The 23530-nt window shown below is 38.1% G+C and overlaps 1 protein-coding gene and 2 pseudogenes across 1 annotated transcript; 2 read left to right on the forward strand and 1 right to left on the reverse strand.

The window, feature by feature from the left end:
• Nucleotides 1-1776: 1776 nt before the first annotated feature.
• Nucleotides 1777-2745, forward strand: LOC144237886 (olfactory receptor 7A17-like). The gene has a single exon (XM_077771607.1). It carries the CDS (start codon nt 1777-1779, stop codon nt 2743-2745), a length of 969 nt encoding a protein of 322 aa, XP_077627733.1.
• A 10164-nt stretch (nt 2746-12909) lies between these two features.
• On the forward strand, nt 12910-13738 carry LOC144237879 (olfactory receptor-like protein OLF4; annotated as a pseudogene).
• Nucleotides 13739-22459: 8721 nt separating this feature from the next.
• Nucleotides 22460-23052, reverse strand: LOC144237908 (olfactory receptor-like protein OLF4; annotated as a pseudogene).
• Nucleotides 23053-23530: the final 478 nt, after the last annotated feature.

A 23530-nucleotide genomic window follows, 5' to 3' on the forward strand; every position in this document is an offset into this window, starting at 1 on the left:
CACAGTAGCAACTCTCCCATTGAGATTCAACAGAAAAAAATATATAGACTTATTATGCCTGAAGGGATATTCCAAGGAGCATTTTAGCCATTAATTTATTACCAAGAAGGCTGAATAGATTATGGACTTTGTTAGCCATTTACTTCCTATATACAAAATTTTTTTGCAAGTATGTTGCTTTTCTGTACTGGGATCTGAGTATTTTTAATGTTGTTTAAAAAAAATTCTTGTTTAGTGTTTATTTTTGAGAGAGAAAGAGACAGAGTGTGAGCAGGGGAGGGTCAGAGAGAGAGGGAGACACAGAATCCGAAGCAGGCTCCAGGCGCTGAGCTGTCAGTACAGAAACTGACAGGAGGCTTGAACTCACAAAGCGCCAGATCATGACCTGAGCCAAAGCCAGACACTTAACCGACGGAGCCACCCAGATGCCCTTTTTAATTATTGTTTTATTGGATTCTTTCAAAAAAGAATTGCAATTTTTCATCAAGTTTGCTGTTTTCCATTTAATATTTCTGCTGTATATAGACGTGTTTATGGGACTGAGAGAGAGTCTAGATATTTTGTGTGCTGAAATCTCTCAGTTGGTCATATCGTGTTCCCCTTATTGCTTTTAAACATTGAAATTCTTCCACATCCTTTGTAGTAAGAATTGCTTTTACATATATTGCTGACTTATTTCAAATCTAACTTTCCTTATTTCGGCCATGATATGTTTTGAGATTACATCTGTTTTTTAAAATAGTAATCACCTCCCGCCCTTATGTGAAACATTTTCTTTTGTATTTAACTAAAGATCCCCTTCCTCTTTTTCATCAGCATGTGAGTCCATTTATGGTTACATATGATACAATTACAGCTTTAGCTACTGCTTCCTCCACTGTGTATTAAAAAGTATATTTTCCCATTCTTTTAATTCCAGGCTTTTACACATTTCATCCTGAGTCAGAGACCCATATGGATGTGAAAATTGCTATTTTACATCCTTATTGTAAGATGTTAGTATTATTGCTCAATTTTGTTTAATACAGTTACTTGAACCCACCATATTTAACATGACTTTCATTTCTCTACCATTCTTTTTATTTAATAAATTGTCATTTACTTAAAATTTGTTTCTACATGAACGCATACCTTTGTGAACGATGGAAGCAAGCAAAGCAGGTGAGTCCCCTGCTCCTTTGGGTCATATGCTGCATTAGAGAAATTGGTTTTTGCTGCTTTATTAGTTATCCTGGGCACCAAGTGGCTACACATAGGGTTACGATATAGCCAGAACCAAGGAAGATTTCTCGTCATCGTGATCTCTGAGGGACCACCTGGGCTTATGAGATCTTTCTCCCACCTCTTCCTTTTCTCTGTCTCCTTTTGAGCTTTTTTTATACTTCTCTAAATTCAGGACCAAATGGTCATATTAAAGCAGGATGCCACATTCACATGTTCATGGGAATCTGGCCACCTGGAATTTGGATTCTTTTCTTTCTTCTTTAGGGTAATGGTAATGTGATGTTGAGAGCCTCACTAATATCATTTCTTTCCTAAATACTATAGGTGGAGGTGGGAAAAGCCTGGTATTTCTCAATGAGGTCTCTCTTCAAATGTCACCTTGTGTGTAGATCCTCCTGAACTCCCTGTAAGGAAAACATCCTATCCACTTTCTTTTATGTCTGATTTTCCCCCACATGTCAATGTAATTATAGCCTTTTTTCCCAGTTACTAGTGTCTGTTTATGCTAACATTAATCTTTTTCCCCTAATTTCTAGCCCCCACCACCACCACATGGGACCAGGCAATGATACCCAAATTTCAGAATTTTTTCTCCTGGGATTATCAAATGAGCCAGAATTACAGCCCCTCATATTTGGACTTTTCTTCTCCATATACCTGATCACTGTCTTTGGAAACCTGCTCATCATTCTGGCCGTCAGCTCTGCCTCCCACCTCCACACGCCCATGTACTTCTTTCTCTCCATTCTGTCCTTTGTGGATATTTGTATAACCTCTACCATCATCCCAAAGATGCTGGTGAATATACAAACACAGACTAAAGTTATAACCTACACAGGATGCATCAGCCAGATCTGCTTTTCCACACTCTTTGCAGGCTGGGACAACTTTCTCCTGGCTGTGATGGCCTATGACCGCTTCGTGGCCATCTGTCACCCCCTGCACTACCCGGTCGTCATGAGCCCCCAGCTGTGTGGGCTGCTGGTTCTGGTGTCCTGGGTCATAAGCGTCCTGAATTCCTTGTTACAAAGCTTAATGGTGCTGCGACTGTCCTTCTGTACACACTCGGAAATCCCCCACTTTTTCTGTGAACTCAATCAGATGATCCAACTTGCCTGCTCTGACACCTTTCTTAATGACACGGTGATATATTTTTCAACTGTGTTGCTGGCTGGTGGTCCCCTTGCTGGCATCCTTTACTCTTACTCTAAGATTATTTCCTCCATACATAGAATCCCATCAGCGCAGGGCAAGTATAAAGCATTTTCCACCTGTGCGTCTCACCTCTCGGTTGTCTCCTTATTTTATTGTACGGTCCTAGGAGTGTACCTTAGCTCCGCTGCTACCCAGAGTTCCTACTCAAGTGCAAAAGCCTCAGTGATGTACACGGTGGTCACACCCATGCTGAACCCCTTCATTTACAGCCTGAGGAACAAAGACATAAAGGAGGCTCTGATGAGATCTTTCAGGATAGCAGGTATAAAAGGGACCATTGTTCTGCTGGTGAAGAAGTGCCCTTGATTGCAGGGTCAAAGCCATGATCCTTTGATCATTGTGAAACACAATTTGCACTTATGTATTTCCTGAAATTTCCATTTCTTAGAAGTCAACTTCTCTATACAATTTCAGAAAACTAAGTTTACTAAGCTTTCTGCTCTGAGGCACTTACATGTTTTTCCTTCGTCCATTTTCATACCTTCCCACAGTTCTTTCTGACTTTAGACCTGACATATTTGAAAATTTCCATATCTTTTACAGGACAACTTTGATTTCTGTAAAACAGTTTCTTCATAAATGACATGTATCATGCCAAGTACAAATTGTCTACACTTCCTGAAGGAATAATCAATCCTGAGTTGTTTTATTCATATGGATAAAACTACACTTGGCATCTAAGACCATTTATGTAATTTCACCATAGAGGAAAATAGGAAATCACAATTTTCACTTTGGCTCTGTCATCAGACTTGTATACTTCTTAACCACTCTTCCTAATAATGTTGACTTTATCATTGCTGTAAGCCTCAACCAATTGACAGTGATGCTACAGGCTTAGAATGCCTGCAATACACATCTGGGCCCATGACACTTGTGACTCAGACCTACGCCAATGTTGTGAATGAACTGTTCTTCATCATCATCATTGCTGTTGTTGCTGATGTCATTAATGTGTAATTGACATCACATTGTATTAGTTGTAGGTGTACAATGTAATGATTAAATATTTGTATGTATTGGAAAGTGATCACAATAAATTCAGTTAACATCTATCACACTATATAGTTACGCACTTATTTTCATCATGAGCATTTTCAAGATCCTTTCTCCTTAGCTACTTTCAAATATATAATATAGTTTTGTTAACTATAGTTCCCAGTTTGTACATGACATCCCCTTGACTTCTTCATTTTAAACCTGGAAATTTGTACCTTCTTTCGTCCACTCCCCAGCTCCTACCTCAGAACCAATGGGTTCTATGAATCCATAAGCTCAATTTGGTTTTGTCTTATTTTTAAGGCCCCATATATAAGTGAGATCATATGGTATTTATCTTCCTCAGTCTGATTTATTTCACTTAGCATAATACCCTCAAGGTCCATCAGTTGTCCAAGATTTCACTCGTTTTTATGGCTGAATAATAGACCAATTTTTATGTACCACAATTTCTATTTTATTTTACTTTTTATTTTAATTCCAGTATAGTTAACATAGTGTTATATCATTTCCAAGCATACAATAGAGTGACACTTCCATACCTTACCCAGTACAGCACACTTTCTTTATCCATGCATCCACCAATGAACATCTGGGTTGTTTCCATGTCTTGGCTATTGTAAATCATGGTGCAATGAAATGGGGGTGTGTATATCTTTTCAAATTTGTGTTTTTGTTTTCTTGAGATAAATGCTCAGAAGTAGAATTGCTCGATCATATGGTAGTTCTATTTTTAATTTTTCAAAGAACCTCCACACTGTTTCCCACAGTGTTTGCAACAGTTTACATTCCCACCAAGAATGCACAAGAGTTTCCTTCCCTCCATGGCTTCAACAGCACTTGTTGCTTTCTGTCTTTTTGATACTATCCATTTTAAGAAGCATTGGTTGATAAAGGATGAGGTTGATATCTCATTGTAGTTTTGATTTTTATTTCCCTGGGTATTAGTGATGTTGAGCATCTTTTCATGTACTTGTTGGCCATCTGGGTGTCTTTATTGGAAAAAAGTCTATTCAGATTCTCTCCCCATTTTTAAATCAGATTGTTTGCTTTTATTTTTATTTTTTCATGTCATGTTCTTCATTCACAAATACTGGTTTGATATTCATTCACATACAACTTTTTTCTCACATTCACAACTCAGCAGAGTAGTGAATCCAAAGGAACTGGTGTCATCACTGAATGGAGCATGCTGTGTTAGTGTTTCAATCACTTATTCCAATCTAATTCTTCTTTTATACTCTAAAATATCTTCATTATGTTGTTTGATCAGATAGATCCACAAGAAGATGGAGGTGCCCAAGGTCAATCCAACTTTCAGCCAGTCAGGTCTGTCATGTGGCAGTAGCTGAGAATTTTGATGGTGCCAAAGAGCCATTTAAGAGCCTGGTTATGGGGCACCTGGGTGGCTTAGTCGATTAAGCGTCCGACTTTCACTTAGGTCATGATCTCGTGGCTCGTGGGTTCAAGCCCCGCGTTGGGCTCTGTGCTGACTGCCGGCTCAGAGCCTGGAGCCTGTTTCAGTCTGTGACTCCCTCTCTCTCTGACCCTCCCCTGTTCACGCTGTCTCTCTCTCTCTCCTAGAAATAAATAAAACATTAAAAAGAACAAAAAGTACCTGGTTAGATCCAACAGTTTGAAGAAGAGGTGCAACAGCATGCGTGGTGCCCTTTAGCTGTGTTGGGCTCCATGTTTCTTCTTTAGTATTGAGTTCTTTATATACTTGGGATATTTACCTCTTATCAGATATATGACTTGCAAATACTCTCTGCCATTCAGCAGGTTGCCTTTCCATTTTGCTGATGGTCTCCCGTGCCATGCAGAAGTTTTTAGTTTGATGTGGACCCTGCTTATTCTTGCTTTTGTTCTCTTGCTCTTGATGTCAAATCCTAAAAATCATTTCCAAGACCAATATGTTCATCCAGTTTACCGAACACCATTTACTGAAGAGACTATTCTTTCCTTACTGTATATTCTTGCCTCTTTTGTTGTAAACTAATTAAGTATATACATGTGGGTTTGTCTCTGGGCTGTCTATTCTGTTCTATTGATCGGTGTGTGTTTTTATACCAATAGCATTCTTTTTTGGTTACCATAACTTTGTAATATAGTTTGAAATCAGGGAGCATGATGCCATCAGCTTTGCTCTTTTTTCTCAAGATCACTTTGGGTATTAGGAGTCTTTTGTGATTCCATACAAATTTTGCAAGTGTTTGTTCTATTTCTCTGAAAACTGACATTGGAATTTTGACAGAGATTGTACTGCATCCACAGATGAATGTGGGTATTTGGACATTTTAACAGGGTTTACTCTTCCAATCAGAGCAGGGCCTATCTTTCCATTTACGTGTGCCTTCTTTAATGTCTTTCAGCAATGCTGAATAGTTTTCCGTGTACAGGTGTTTTGCCTCCTTGGTTAAATTTATTCTTAGGTATTTTATTCTTGTGGATGCAATAGTAAATGGGATTGTTTTCTTAATTTCTCTTTCTGATAGTTTGTTATTAGTGTATAGAAATGCAACCAATTGTTGTATATTGACTTTATAGCCTGCTGAATTCATTAGTTATAATGGGTTTTTTCTTATAAATAATTTATTGAAACTATGAGAGACTCTTTTTTTTTGATGTTTTTTATTTATTTCTAGGAGAGAGAGAGACAGCATGAACAGGGGAGGGTCAGAGAGAGAGGGAGTCACAGACTGAAACAGGCTCCAGGCTCTGAGCTGGCAGTCAGCACAGAGCCTGACGTGGGGCTCGAACCCACAAACCGCGAGATCATGACCTAAGCGAAAGTCGGATGCCTAACCGACTAAGCCACCCAGGCGCCCCTGAGAGACTACTGAATGCTGAGAACATACTGAGGGTTGATGGGGTTGGGAGGGAGGGGGAACGGGGTGATGGGCATGGAGGAGGGCACTTGTGGGGATGAACACTGGGTGTTATTTGGAAACCAACTTGACAATAAACTATTTTTAAAAAAGAAATAAAATGGCATACAATAAATTAAACATATTTTAAAATGTAACAATTTCTGGGGACACCTGGTTGGCTCAGTCAGTTACTAAGTAACCAGCTCTTGATTTCGGCTTATCCTGATCTCACAGTCATGGGATCAATCCCCACATTGGGCTCTACACTGACAGCACAGAGCCTATTTGAAATCTTCTGTCTCTCTCTCTCTCTCTCTCTGCCCCTCCCCTCTTCTCTCTCTCTTTCAAACTAAACATATAAGCATTTTTAGCATAAATAGTAATAATAAAATGCAACTTTTTCTAAATTAAAAGAATCATACAAAAAGTAAAAGTACATACTGAGTAAATCCATTTAAATATAATTCAAGAAAGTGCCGGAAAGTTTAAATCTTTGTTACATAATTGTAAAAACTCTAATCAACCTGAAATCTGTTTCCTTCTTTCTGATGGTGATGTGGGTTAATAAACCTAATTCAGGCAGATGTTGTTAGGAACAAATACAGAGTTTCGAAATATTTGGTGAGTCTAAGGAGTCTTTCATGGGTAGGGAGTGTATGTGTATGTACATGTACGTATGTGTGCATTTGTATATTACTTCATACCAATAACTTTTAAACATGTATATGACACAGACACAATAATCTTTTCTTTTATGTTGGAAGGACATTTGGAGAAGATCGAAATCAAAACAGTGAGTGTTTGAATTCACATGGAATTAAAAGGATGAAGAAATTTAGATGAAATTTAGAATAGAATGGGTGAACTTGATTTTAGTAATGAACTACTTTTTCTTATCTTAATGCACAAAGCCCTCAAAGTGAGAATTCATATTTAAAACTAAAGTCAAGGGATGCCTGGTTGGCTCGTTAGGTAGAATATGTAACTCTTTTATTTTTTTAAGATTTTATTTTTAAGTAATCTCTACACACAATGTGAGGCTTGAACTCACAATTTCAGATCAAGAGTCATATGATTCATGGATGAACCATCCTGGTACCTTCAGCATGTGACTCTTGATCTCAGGGTCATGAGTTTGAGCACCACATTGAGCATAGAGATTATGTTTAAAATAAATAAATAGATGCATGGATAGAAAGACAGAGTGAGTGAGTGACATTTATATTTTAGCAAGGGGAAGTTCACTTTTTTCATTCCATTTAAACAATGAAGCAGAAGCTCTAAATTGACTTTTTCCTTCCAGTTAAGGTTGAATTTATCACAAAATGCTTATACCCATTAGAAGAGAAATGAATTAACTGAGAGAATAGAATTCATTTTCCTCCAAAACAATTTTATTGCATGAATGTTCTATATTACATTTCTATTTCAGCTTTAACAAATTACACACTAGAGGCTCAAAAGAAACAAAAATGTATGCTCTTAGAGTTTAGAAGTCAGAAGCCTGAACTAAGTCTCCGTGGGCTAAAATCAAGATGTCTGCCAGGCCTGGTTCCTTCACAGACGCTCCAGGAGAGACTCTGTTTTCTTTCTTGTTGTAGTTCTAGTGATAACAAGCATTCCTTGGCTCGTTGGCCTTTCTGCATCTTCAAAGCCAGCAACGTAGCATCCTCACATCTCTCTCTGATCCAGCTATTCTAGAAGCCTTCCTCTCCTACATTCGGGGCACCGTCGTGGTTATGTTAGCTCTACCTGCATAATCATGGCCTTAAAGGCCAGCTCATTACCAGTCTTCATCTATTTGCTATTTTATTCTCCCCCTTTACTATAAAAATAACATATTCAAAGTTTCCAATGGTTAGAATGTGGACAACTCAGGAGGCTCTCATTCTTCCTGCTAGAAAGTCTTTTCCAAAAGTGTTTTTATTGGGTGTCGCTCAAGGGCTCTTATATAAAAGAAACAAACACAGAATTTATCACAGGCCCTCGAATGACTGGATACACTTGTCATTCAAAATTTTATGCAAACACAATTTACTTTGTGAAGAAGACCCCCAACCCCCTGCACCTTGCTCTATCACAGCCTTGCTACTCAAAAAATGGTCCATGGACCAGGACCTGTGGCATCAAGATCACTCAGGAGCTTGTTAGACATGCCATATCCCGGGCCCACCAGCACCTGCAAAATCAGAATCTGCATTTAAGCTAGAACCGTAGGTGATTCATGTGCATCTTGAAGTTGGAGAAGTGCTGGTCTAGAGTAAGTTTTCTCACATTTTCAATTTGGCCTTTGAGTCAGAGGATGATAATTTGTGTCGGAAGCTGTCCAGCTCGTCGAAGGTGTTTAGCAGCATCCCTCAGACATTGCCAGATAGGTCCAGGGGAAAGATCCACCTCTGGGTGGGAACCATGGGCACAGAGTTTGAAAATTGGAGCATCCTGACAGAATCCAACCAATACCAACCCCTTTCAGCAACCATAACCTTGAGAAAATCATTAAATTCGTCAAGCCCCATGTCTCCATGGGGAATGGAGTTCACAATAGTACTTCCTGACAGAATGGACTTTTATAAAAATCAAATCAGGCAATTTCTAGAAGCTGCCAAACTTGGATTGTTGTGCCTAAAAATCTAAATATATCTCTTACAATAAACAAACATTTTATAATGGCATTTTAAGTACTGGTTCTGAACTTGTGCTATAAGGGTGAAATCCCTAAATTGCTTTGGCAAAACTGTCCTGAGGCCCACGAGTGTAGTGCTTCAGGTTTTATATCAAAGGAACAAACTTCACATCTCTGTTGAAAAGGGAAAAGTTACTTTCTAGAGATATCAGGGGCTTTGTCTCCACCACAATCAATGCTTTGAAGAATCCAAGGGACCTAGTTAAGACCGATTTCTCAGTATTCAATGGAATAAAATTTTCACTCTGAATAGGGATAAGGTGCTGAAAGTTTAAATCTCTGAAAGCCACAAGTGACAGAAAAGGAGTAAGAAAAACGGCTTCAGATGGCTTATCACCCAGTCTCCTAGGAACAGAAATTCTACAGAAAAAAAATTCCCTTCTGTCCACACTAGTGTTCCTCAGGGAAGTCACGTGGGAGAAGTGGAAGAAACAACAGTAAAATGTGTCTAATGAGCAGACTTAAGAGGCTGTAAGTACCTCCTCTGCTGCAGCTCCACAGTGTGTGAAACCTCAGGCTGGACAGCCAAAGGCATGGTCATTTCCTTTGCAGTCCTAAGTGTGGATGGGGCACTGAAGTTTGACCCATCCCTGCTCTCTTGTCTGGGGACAGAGCTTCATCCTCCACCATCCAACGAGGTAGGAATTTTGAGTTTCATGTAGAGACCTTGCTCTCAGAGACATCCCCCCCTCCCAAGTTTTACAGCCCAGTAAGTACCGCAGGAGAAGGTCAAGAGAATAAAAGTCAAAAACCTTTACCTGAGGTCACCTGAGAGCCAATCTAGCCTAGCCAGAGCTGAGAGATTGCTGCAGTTGTTTGCCGACTTGATTAATAAGTTGAATGATAAATGATTGATTGATGTATTTATGATGCTCTAAATAGAAGTAAATATGGAACTCAGAACTGCAAGGTTCAACATTAAAAACTAAATGATAATAACGGAGACCCACTTAGACCGGGCATGGGAAATATAAAAGTAGAGCCTGAGATCAAGGATCTTTGTAATTACCAGAGTAGAAAAGCCAACTATTGGGGCACCTGGGTGGCTCAGTCGGTTGGGCATCCGACTTCGGCTCAGGTCATGATCTCACGGTTCGTGGGTTCGAGCCCCGCATCGGGCTCTGTGCTGACAGCTAGCCCAGAGCCTAGAGCTTGCCTCAGATTCTGTGTCTCCTTCTCTCTCACTCTCCCCTGCTCATGCTGTCTCTCTCTCTCTCTCTCTCTCTCTCTCTCTCAGAAATAAATAAAAAGATTAAAAAAAAAAGAAAAACCAAGTATTAGCTGTGTAGGGATATACATTGAAGTGAGGACATGTCTTTTCCTTTTTACGATAGGACATATTATATTATATTTCCTCACTGATGAGAAAAATCCAGATGAAAGAATTCTCCCAGGTACATCCTTGCAAAAGCAGTAGGTGAAACATGCATATCACAGCACTTTCTCTCTCTTGATTATTCAAATGAAATTTTTTAGGGGCACCTGACAGTGTGTAAATTTTGTGCAGTAGTCTGTGACTTAGTCATAATACACTCTGTCCCCCAGGTTTTTTTTTTTTGTATGTATGTATTTATTTATTTATTTGCTGAAAGAATTGATCTCTCACAAGTCCTGCTTTCCACAAAATGACAGTAAATGTCCTTCTACATACTTATGTATGTAGAGCTACATACATATTTAGAGCATCTTAAATCTCCCTTTCTACACATTTCCAACTAGCTTTCACATCTCTGTATTCCTTACTTGTTCTTTTTGGCCCTTTATTATTGGATCTATTTCTAAAATGGAAATTCTATCACTTGGAAGATATTCTTTTTTACATATGCTGAATCACCTTTACCTTACATAAACATGATTCATCCATATATCTTTATGTGAGATAAAATTAAAACTTTAGATATTGCTTTCTGTCTGCATGAAAAGACTTTTTCATATTCTTTTATTCTCGAGTCCTTGGAAATCTAATTTAGATCATTATATTATTATTCTTTTAAATCTTTTTGTTCAGAAGTTGGTTTAGGGCTTTCCTTCAATTTTGTTTCATGCAGCAGTTTTGAGCCATTCTGCTTAACCTAAGTGCATTTTCACTGTTTCTCTTTCTTTCAAAAGTGTTCATTTCTTGTAAAAATTTTCTATGTTATGCACACATAGACATTCACATACTTTTGATTTGAATGTATAAAAAGACACTTATGCATGTAGTAAGTATTCTTTAAGTTCAGGCACAACTCTTTTCTTAGCTTTTCTCCCCAAGTCCTTTTGACATAGTAGTACCATACACACATCCCTCTAGCCAACTAGTGTAATGCTGATTCATTCTTTTTTAAAGATTTTCTTTCTTTTTTAAATAGTTTATTGTCAGGTTGGTTTCCATATAACACCCAGTGCTCATCCCCACAAGTAACCTCTATACCCAATGTGGGGCTTGAACTCACAACCCCACGATCAAAATGTTCACTTTTTGCTGACTGAGCCAGCCAGGTGCCCCCGATTCATTATTTCAATACCTATATGACTGTGCCATTTACCTCTTTCATATTTTTTCTCATCATATTACTATTATATCAATGCTACAAAATATTTTTAAGTAAATAAACTATGTTTCTCAACCAAAGGTGATTTTGTCCCCCTGGGGAAAATGAGCAATGTTCAAAGACATTTTGGGTTCTCACACTGGAGAGGGGTGCATGGAGGCCAGGGATGTTCTAAACATCCTAAAATGCCCATGACGCTCCTCACCACAGAGAAGGATGTGGCCCAGAATGTCCATACCGCAGAGACTGAGAAATCCTGAGTTAAAGAATATGTGTATTTTTTAAGATACTATTCTTTTTTAAATAATCTCTACACCCAACATGGGACTTGAGCTTACAACCCCAAGCCCAAGACTTTTCAGCTCCACTAACTGATCCAGCCAGGTGCCCTAAGAATACCTGTATTTTAATATTTGTAAATGTCTTCACAGTCTCCCGGAATGTTATAACACGTCACAAGCCTGACAGCAAAATTAGAAAGTGCCTCTTTGCTACCTGTTAAAAATTCCAACCTCATTCAATGTGACAGCCCTTGGAGTGTTTTCTCAGGATATTGGGTGTGATGCTAAGAAGAGCTCTTCAACCAACAGGACACTACAGTAACCAGATTAGTAAAGTGCAAGAGGTACATAGTGTGGATGGGGAACTCTCTGTGTCTTGAACTTTAAGCAGCTGTGAGGCCACATATTTCTATGAAATTCACAACCATTGCCTCTTGTGTCCATTCCCCTCAACACACTGGCTTCCTTCTGAGCCTTAATTTTCAGGGGGGGAAAAAAGTACTTCCTGAGGGCCTTTGCACTGGCTGGACCCTCTGTCAATTTCCAGGAAGTCTTCTTTCTTCCTTCAAGTCTCTGTTTAAATATCACCTTCTTAGGCAATCTTGACTGAACACTCAACATAGCATTCCATCCACTTCCACTCTCTTTTTACCTGCCTTCATTTTCTTGATTGCCTCTGTTCCTATTTCAGGATTATTTCATATAGATAGATAGATAGATAGATAGATAGATAGATAGATAGATAGATATCCAGTCACCATCATTTAATTGTAGGTACTTTTGCTCATCAACAGCCTCTATTTTATGTCTTGGAAATGCTGAAAACATGATCGACACTCTATATATTTCTCAAATGGATGAAACAACTTCTTATTAACTCTATGATACCTGGTCTTTGGGGGAACAACTGATGTTGGGATGATAATTTCTAATCAGAGAGGAAACAGTGATCCCCTGAAGGGGCCCAGATCCATTCACAAAATATTGAAATTACTTTATTGACTGTAAATATAAATAGTTGCATTTGAACAATGTGCACCACGCCCACTTATGTGAAATTTTGTCATTTTATTTTTCCCTTTACTGGTAGTCACCTCCACTACATGGACTCAGGAAATGATACAGGAATTTCAGAATTTCTTCTTATGGGATTTTCAGAGGAACCAGAACTGCAGCCCCTCATATTTGGGCTTTTCCTCTCCATGTACCTGATCATTGTGTTAGGGAACTTGCTCATCATCCTGGCTGTCAGCTCTGTCTCCCACCTCCACACGCCCATGTACTTCTTCCTCGCCAACCTGTCCTTTGTGGACATCTGCTTCACCTCCACCACCGTCCCCAAGATGCTGTGGAACATCCAGACTCAGAGCAAAGTCATAACCTATGAGGACTGCATCACACAGATGTACTTTTTCATACTCTTTGCAGGATTAGACATGTTTCTCTTGACTGTGATGGCTTATGACCGTTTTGTGGCCATCTGTCACCCCCTGCACTACACAGTCATCATGAACCCCCACCTCTGTGGGCTGTTGGTTCTGGTGTCCTGGGTCCTGAGTGCCCTGCATTCCTTGTTAGAAAGCTTAATGGTGTTGCAACTGTCCTTCTGTACAGTCTTGGAAATCCCCCAATTTTTCTGTGAACTCAATCAGATGATCCAACTCGCCTGTTCTGACACCTTTCTCAGTAATATGGTGGTATATTTTGGAGCTACGTTGTTGGGTGGTGGTCCCTTCATTGGGATCCTTTACTCTTACTTTAAGATAGTTTCCTCCATACGTGGGATCTCATCAGCTCAGGGTAAATATAAAGCATTCTCTACCTGTGCATCTCACCTCTCAGTGGTCTCTTTATTTTGTTGTACGAGCATAGGAGTGTACCTTAGCTCTGCTGCTACCCAGAACTCCCACTCAAGTGCAACAGCCTCGGTGATGTACACGGTGGTCACGCCCATGCTGAACCCCTTCATCTACAGCCTGAGGAACAAAGACATAAAAGAGGCTCTGACAAGATTCTCTGGGATGGTAGCTACAAAAAGGCTAATTCTTCCTGGGCTGAAGAAGTGTCCCTAATTTCAGGACCCAGAGCCTGAGCCAAATGTTAAGATTCTTTGATCAGACTGTGGAAGCAGAACATGCCTTTTTTTTTTTTCCTGGAAGTTTGTTTTGTTTTGTTCGAATCTCTCTGTACAATTTATGTATGTTCTATCAAGCTTTGTGATATCTCTGATATCCAAGAGATTTCCCTTTTTCATTTTCCTACTCTCCCAATGTTATTCCTCCCATTGGCAGTGAAATATTTGGTAATTCTCACTTATTTTAAAGAACCACATGGATCAGTTAATAATAATTTCTTCTCAAATCTAATATACCATAGTGACTTTTTTCTTTTGTTTGAATAAAAAACCTTAGTCATGTGTTGTACTATGCCAATGGAAAGTTTACTCTTGGCCACCACAGCTATTTATATAAGTTTATAAGAGAGAAAGATCTGAGATCACTTTGCTTCACTCTTGTGAAGATCATTCCCTTGTATATCCCTACCTTAACTGCTCTTCCTGATAATGTAGACTTTGAACCACTGGTTGCTATAGCGGATCATAGGGACTTTTCTACACATTAAGATCCTGTTCTGCTACACAGCTGCATCCACCATGCTTACCACAGTCACTGGCAAAAAAAAAAAAAAAAATTTATAATACTATACACGTTTCCAAAAAGATCTCCACAGAAAGACAAACATGGGGGAAAAAAGATTGATATATCATGGCCTTAGAGTCAAGCTTGACTTTAAGTATAAGAAAGAAAAATATTAAATCACACATTTATTGCTATGCAAAATATTTCTTTCTCAGGCACTTCACCTACTCATTGAATTATAGGATATCAGGATCCATGTGTAAGGTGTATTCATTAAGATGAAAGGCTGGTGGCATGTCTGGGGTTTAATTAAATCACATCCTGGGTTCTGAAGTTTTCCAGCGCTGCACACAAATATGATTTCTTCCTTTTCTCTAAATGAAATATGTTCCACTATTTGAAATTTTGCCATAATCACTAAAGAGGTAGCAAATGAACAATATGAATATCAACCATTATACATCTTTCTCCCAATCACTGGCTGACTCACCAACAAGTGTGAATTCCTGTCCAGGTATGCAATTCAGAGTCACAAGCTTTGTGCAAACATGCACGTCCTTCCAAACTTTCCATGTTATCTCAAAGGCGCTCAATGGAGTTATTTTTAACACAGTTAAGTGAAAAAAACCTTGAAAAACAGAGTAACCATGAACGCTACCTTCATCTATTAGAACAAATGCCTAGAATAAAAAGAATCAGATTATGACAAATGCTCTTAAATTCTGCAGGATTTAATTATTACATCAGTTACTGTAGCTGCATATAAAGCATGCTCAAATAAAATAGCTTAATATAGTGTCTTTATTATCAAATGGAATTGTAGGGTAGGGAGTTGCTCTGGCTTCTGTTGGGCTCCTGTGAGTCTGTAGGCAGGTGTGAATCTCTACCTTGTATTTCTAAGGCTCATTCATGAAGTGAGAGGCTGTCCTCTTCTATCTTGAACCAATTTATGTCATTTTACTCTTTTAATATACATAGGCTAATCTTCTAGACTACGGAAAAGATGAGTTTATCAAATGTGAACGGTCTCAATTTAATTCCACTCTTTTTTACTATCCACATGTGAACCTTTGCTTTTTCACAGTTGGAAGAGAGATCTCCCACCCTGTTAGGTGTGACTCAGCTAACTGTGCTCCAGATCTGGCCCTGAGTCATGCAACACTAGAATTTTTTAACACTAACTAATTTATTGGAGGTTTATTACATAAGGTAAACTGTACATATTTAAAGTGTACAAATTTAGGAATGGAATGAGTCATTGAAAAACCATGGGTACGTTCTGCATGGTTCTATGGAACCATGGTTCTATAGAATTTAAAAAGGTGTACAGTAAGTTTTGACTACTTCATTATGCAATTGGTAGGATGTAATCCCTCTAGCCTTCATTTTCTTCTGCAGGTAATGTGGAAGAATAAACATAACTTCAAGGGATGTGGTGAGGAAAGATGAAATGTTTGGAAATGCTTTGTTGGGTCTAAAGAATGTTAAGAGTAAGGGTTGTGTGTATGCAAATGTATGTGTACTTATGTACATTTTTCTTTCAAACACACTTACATATATGTGCATGCACAAGTTTCATAACCCTGATTATAACTCATTATAACCTATCTCTTGTGTTGAAAGAAACCTTGAGAGACCTTGGAGGGCAAAGAAAGGAAAGGAGTGAAAGTTTACATTAACATGGAATTCAACAAATGTAGAAATTTAGACAAAAAAATTAGAGTAAAATGCGTGGTCTTTATTTTAACAATCAATGGCTTCTCCTATCCTGATGCCCAGAGGCCTCCAAGACAAAACCACATTTACATTTATGCAAGAAGAAATTCTCTGTACCAGCTAATAAGCCTGAACATCTCCAAATTGACTTTAGATTTTGTTTCAGCTACTTAAGTAGGCTTTCAACACAAAATGCCCTTACTCAAGGAAGGAGTTATCAAATAGAGTTGATAAACTTAATTTCCATTTCTTTAAACAACATTTTATTGGATAAATGTTTTTGTCACTTTCCTATTGCTGCTATTACTAATTACCACACTAAGGGTTAAAAAGAAACGAATTTCTACTCTTCTGGGTCTGGAGGTCAATGCCAAAAAAGAGTCTCAATGGGCTAAAATCAAAATATCTCTGCAGGACACAAGAGAGCTTGAATTCCTGCCCAGTTATGTGATTCCAGGTCACCATTTGTTTTTTTCTGCACAAAAATGTGTGTCTTCCAACCTCTATTGGTTACCTGAAAAGGATCCTCAATGGAGTCACATTTTTAACAGCTATCCAAAATAAACTTGAATAACAGAATGATCATGAGTGAGTTGTTGCATAACAAGCCATCCTGAGTGCAAATGGCTTGGTAGAATGTCTTTAGAATCCAGTGGAATTGTATAGTGATGCGTTGCTCTAATCTCTGTTGATCTCTTCAAGGGTCTTGAGTCAGGTGTGTGTCAGCTGGGGAGGCTCTGCTGATCTCACCAGAGCATTCTAATACAATTGGGGCTTGGCCAGCTAGCTGTGGCTGATCCAGGTGGCCTTGGCTTGGACAACGGGGCTCCGCTCCACATGTCCTCACTTCCTCTGGCAGCCCACCTGGTTTTATTCACTTTTTGGAGTCAGAGTTCCAAGAGAGACCAGTAGAAATGCTCCAAGGCCTCTAAGGTCCCCTGTCACTTCTATCATGTTCTGCTGGCCACAGCAAATAAAAAATCCTAATCCATCCAGAACCAAAGGTGGAGGAATAGTCTCCACAACCTGATGGAAGGTACTGCACACACTGGCAAACACATGGCTACAGAAAAAGACTAGGATTTGGTGCCATCTGTAAACATCTACCACTGCTGTATTTTGAATCCAATTAGTTTATTTTCACTTACACATTCAGCAGTGCAAATATCTCAGAAATAATAGTGAAAATGCATTCTCTGTCTAACGAGCAGCTATGGAAATTCTACTCCAGATGGTCATGCTTTCCTCCAAATATAAATATTTCCTCCCCACCTCTTGCCATTAGATCACCAATCCTAGTCTAAGAAAAGATCAAAGAAATAAAAGGTTTTCCTTCCAGATGCCTCAGAGATAACAGGGAACTTGTATCTAACCCATTGATTAATGAAGCTAACAACTGTCATATCACTGATGCTATCTTTATGATATCATTCAGCAGACATTGTTTTCCTATTGGTTAACCTTCCCATTGACATATTCATAATGGTTTTCACCCTGGTATTGTTCTATTATTATTATCGTTATTATTATTATGATGATGAGGAGGAGGAGGAGGAGAAGGAAGGGGAGGATTCCAGTGGGAGGGGGTGACATTTGAAATGCAAATAGAAGACAGAGACATGGGAAATTTTTTCTTCATTTTTCCAGCTTTATTGAAATTTAATTGACATAAAATTATGGAAGTTTAATCATACAACTTAGTGATTTCATATACATATACATTGTGAAATGATCACCACAATAGGTCAGTGAATACATTCATCACTTCACATTGTACCATTTCTTTTAGTTGTAAGAACATTTACTATGTATTCTGTCAGCAACATTCAAGTATACAACACAATAGAGCTAACCATAATGACCACATTGTACATTAACTCCGCAGAACTTATTCACCTTATAACAGAAGGTTTATAGGCTTTCACTAGCATCTTTTAATTTCCTAAAACCCCAGCCGCTGGCATACATCAACTTACTCTCTGTTTCTACGGTTCAGATTTCTATATTTCACATATAAGTGAGATCATACAATATTTGTCTTTCTCTGTCCAAAAATTTCACTTAGCATAATGCCCTCCGGGTCTATTTGTGTTTGAGAAAAGGAAAAGATGTCTTCCTTCTTTATTGCTGAATTCCACTGTATAGGTATGCCATGATTATTAATTCATCTGCTGATAGATACTAAGCTGTTTCCATGTCTTGAATATGGTGAATAACGCCACAGTGAATGGAAGAGTACAGACATCTGAGATGTTCGCGAATATGTGGGAATTAAGCCATGCACTTGTGAATGGACAATGAGTGTAAACAGAAATCAAAAAGGAACTTTAAAGAATTAAATCAAGAGAAAATGGACACATAGCATATCCAAACTTATGGGATGTTGCAAAAGCAGCTCTAAGAGAGAAATAAACGCCTACATTAAGAAAAATAAACAGGCGCCTGGGTGGCTCAGTTGGTTAAGCGTCCGACTTTGGCTCAGGTCATGATCTTGTGGTTCATGGGTTTGAGCGCCGCATCAGGCTCTGTGCTGACAGCTAGTTCAGAGCTTGGAGCCTGCTTCAGATTCTGTGTCTCCCTCTCTCTGACCCTCCCCTGCTCATACTGCCTCTCTCTCTCTCTCTCTCTCTCAGAAATAAATAAAACATTAAAAAAAATTTTTAAAGAAAAAGAAAAAGGTCTTAATTAAATAATCTAACTTTATCATTCAAAGACCTAGGGAAAAAAGCACCAACCGAGTACAAAGAGGCAGAGGAAAAGAAATAACAAATAACAGAACAGATATTAATGATATATAGACCAAAAAAAAAAACAATAGAAAAGATTCACAAAGTAAAGAGACAATTTTTTGAAAAGCTAAGCAAAAAGCTAAGCCTTTAGTTATACTAACAAAAGAGGGGCAGGGAAAAGATTCAAATAAATAAAATCAGCATCAAAATATTATACCTTACAACCAATGCTATAGAAAAACAAAGAATCCTAAGAGACCACTGTGGACAATCTCACGCCAACAAATTGGACACCTTAGAATAAATGAATAAATCCCTGGAAACGTACACCCTACCAAGACTAAATCAGGAAGAAATAGGAAATATGAAGAGACCAATAATGAATAAAGATATTAAACAAGTAATCAAAAATCTCCCAGCAAAGAAAGGCCCGAGACCAGAGAGCTTCCCAGGTGAATTCCACTAATTATGTAAAGAAGAAAGAATGCTAATTCTTCTCAACCCTTTCCAAAAACTTAGAAAAGAGGACACATTCTCAATCACATTTAAATTTTCCAAGGGCAGAATTACCGTATTACCAACAAGAATTGTTCGGAAGGAAGGAAGGAAGGAAGGAAGGAAGGAAGGAAGGAAGGAAGGAAGGAAGGAAGGAAACTATAGACTTATATCCATGATGAACATAGACACAAATTTTTTCAAAAAAAATAGCAAACTGAATCAAACAGACATTGAAGAGATTATATGCCATGATCAAATGGGACTTACACCTGTGATACAAGGATGGTTTAGCACAAGAATATCAGTAAATGTGATACATCCCATTGATAAAATGAAATATAACGATGATCATATCAATACATGCAGAAAAAGCTTTTGACAAAATACAACATCCTTTCATGATTAAAAACAAAACAAAACAAAACAACAACAACAACAACAAAAAAAAAAACCTTCAACAAACTGGGTATAGAAAGATAGGAGTTGGTGAGATCACAAAGCTGTTGTGCCAGAAACTAGGGAGCTGGGTGAAGCCATTTCCACTTCCTCTGTGCAAGCACACAGATCCTCCCCCATAGCTAAGCAGTGCCACCTAGGAGAGAATGGAGCCATTACGCCAAGCTCTGCCAAACTGTGCCCTCCAAGTACATCCCATAGAAGAGCAGCACAAGTCATTCCACTGTTCAGTGTATGGACTGTAGAGGACTTCTTAGTTTCAGTTCTAGGGAAAACTGGATGTAACTTCATTCGGGTTTCATTCTCTTTGCTGGTTCACTTTTTGGTTCATTTTCTTTGCTTCTGTTTTTGCTTAAATTGTTTTCATTTTTTTCTTTCTTTCTTGGATACAGAAAGAGAAAAATTATGTTTATATGTTACATTTTATAACTTTTTATACTATTCCAGTTTCTTTATTTTCTCTTACTCTATTTTATTATATAAATTTTTAAATTTATATAATAAAATATTTTCTTACTTAAAAATTATTTCTTACCTCTTTTCTTTCCCTTTTTGGTCTGCTCTATCAAGCTTATTTCAACAAGCAGACCAGAACACACTAGGATCTACCTTCTTTTGTGATTTTGTTCTGTTTTTAATTTATTCTATTTTTTATTTTATTAATTTTTTTTTCTTCCTCCAAAATGACAAAACAAAGGAATACACTGAAAAGAAAGAACAGGAAGAAATAACAGCAAGGGGCTTACTCAATGCAGATATAAATCAAAAATAGATTTAATACCCCAATAACAAGAATACTAACAAGGGTTGACAAAAGCATAGAATTCTTTTCTGCAGAGATACAAGAAATAAAATCTAGTCAGGATGAAATTAAAATGCTATAACCAAGATGCAATCTCAAATAGATGCCACGACAGCAAGGATAGACAAAGCAGAGCAGCACATTAGTGGTATAGAAGATAAAATTATGGAGAATAATGAAGCAGTAAAAAGGATTGGAGGAAAAGGCAAAGATTATCATAAAGAGATTAGAGAGCTCAGTGACTTATTAAAAAGGAGTAACACCTCAATCATAAGAGTCCCAGAAGATGAAGAGAGAGAAAAAAGGACAGAATATTTATGTGAGCAAATCATAACAGAAAACTTTCCTAATCTGGAGAAGGACACAGACGTCAAAATCCAGGAAGCACAGAGAACTCCCATTAGATTTAAAAAAAAAAAAACACCCAGCTATCAACGATGCATATCATAGTCAAATTCACAAAGTACACACACAAGAAAAAAATAATGAAAGCAGTAAGAGGAAAAGAGTCCTTAATTTATAAAGGATCCTCTTTGACCTTGGCTGCAGCAACCTCTTACTTGACATGTCTCTGGAGGCAAGGGAAACAAAAGCAAAAATGAACTATTGGGAATCCATCAAAATAAAAATCTTCTTCACAGTGAAGAAAACTAACAAAACTAAAAGGCAACGACGGAATGGGAGAAGATATTTCCAAATGACATATCAGATAAAGGGTTAGTATCCAAAATCTGTAAAGAACTTATAAAACCCAACACTCTAAAATCAAATGCTCTAGGGAAGAAATGGGCAAAAGACATGAATAGACGCTTCTCCAAAGAAGACATCCAGATGTTAATAGACGCATGAAAAGATGCTCAACACCAACCATCATCAGGGAGATACAAATTAAAACCACAATGAGAAATACAAATCAAAACCACCTCACACCTGTCAGAATGGCTAACATTAACAACGCAGGCAACAACAGTTATTGGCGATGATGCAGAGAAAGAAGAACTCTTCGGCACTGCTGGTGGGAATACAAACTATTTCAGCCACTCTGGAAAACTCATGGAGATTCCTCAAAAAAAATTTTAAAAATTACCCTATGACCCAGCAATTGCACTACTAGGAATTTATCCAAAGGATTTAAAAAATGCTGTTTCGAAGGGGCACATGCACTCCAATGTTTATAGCAGCATTATCAACAATAGTCAAAGTATGGAAACAGCTCAAATGTCCATTGGCTGATGAATGGATAAAGAAGTTGTTTATATATATGGAATATTAGTCAGAATCAAAAAGAATGAAATTTTTTGTAAAAACGTGCATGGAACTAGAATGTATTATGCTAAGTGAAATAACTCAGTCAGAAAGATAAATATATGATTTCACTCATTTGTGGAATTTAAGAAATAAAACCGATGAATATAGGGGAAAAGAAGGAAAAATAAGATAAAACAGAGAGAAAGAAAGAAAGAGAGAAATGAAAAGAAATACAGAAAACAAACTGAGGGTTGTTTGAGGAGATTTGAAGGGGGATGGGCTAAATAACTGGTGGGCATTAAGGAGGACACTTGTTGGAATGAACACTGAGTGTTATATGTTAAGTAATGAATTTCTAAATTCTGTTCCTGAAATCATTATCACACTATATGTTAACCAACTTGCATTTAAATTTTAAAAAATAAAAATGAATAAAATAAATAAATTAGATAGATAGACAGACAGAAAGACAGACAGACAGACAGATTCAGTAAAGCAGTTGAACTTTAGAAAAAAATGAAATTTTGGCATATAAATAGAAGGATTAAGTTTCTTCATGATCTGATTAAAGAATCACAATTTCTGGCTGTAAAGCATTAAGCTTGCAATCACAGGTACTTCTTGAAAATGGCCCTTCTAAGGCTTCCCTCTGAAAAATACATTTAGACCCTCCTTTATGTCTTTGTTCCTCAGTGTTGTAGATGAACGGACTTGACATGGCTTTGACCACCGTGTCCATCACTGAGGCTGTTGCACTTGAGTGGGGGCTCTGGGTAGCAGCAGAGCTAAGGTACATTCCTAGGCTCATACAATAAAATAAGGAGACAACTGAGACATGATACCCACAGGTGGAAAATATTTTATACTTGTCCTGAGCTCATGGGACCCCATGTATGCAGGAAACTTTCTTAGAATAAAAGTAAAGGACCCCAGCCAGGGGAGCACTACCAGCAGCATAGCTGCAGAATGCATTACTGTGTTATTAATAAAGATCAGAACAGTCAAGTCAGATCATCCGATTGAGTTCACAGAAAAAGTGGGGGATAAACTTGCCTGTACAGAGGGCAGCTGAAACACCATTAAGGTTTGTAACAAGGAATTCAGGACACTCATGATCCAGGACACCAGAACCAATAGTTCACAGAGTCAGGGGCTCATGGTGACTTTGACTTTAGCCCAGGAGCAGAGCCTTGCTCTCAAACTGTGCTCCACAAAAGATAAATATTGTTAAAATGTCATTACTACCCAAAGCAATCTACACATTCATGCAATCCCAATCAAAATTTCACCAGCATTCTTCTCAAAACTAGAACAAACTATCCTAAAATGTGTATGGAACCACAAAAGACCCCGAATAGCCAAAGTAATATTGAAGAAGAAAACCAAAACGGGAGGCATCACCATCCCGGACTTTAGCCTCTACTACAAAGCTGTCATCNAGTTCCTCAAAAAATTAACAATAGAACTCCCTTACAACTCAGCAATAGCACTGCTAGGAATTTACCCAAGGGATACAGGAGTGCTGATGCATAGGGGCACATGTACCCCAATGTTCATAGCAGCACTCTCAACAATAGCCAAAACATGGAAAGAGCCTAAGTGTCCATCAACAGATGAATGGATCAAGGAGATGTGG

Source organism: Crocuta crocuta, unplaced genomic scaffold (genome assembly GCF_008692635.1).
Source record: "Crocuta crocuta isolate KB4526 unplaced genomic scaffold, BGI_CrCroc_1.0 scaffold755, whole genome shotgun sequence".
NCBI classification, from domain to species: domain Eukaryota; kingdom Metazoa; phylum Chordata; class Mammalia; order Carnivora; family Hyaenidae; genus Crocuta; species Crocuta crocuta.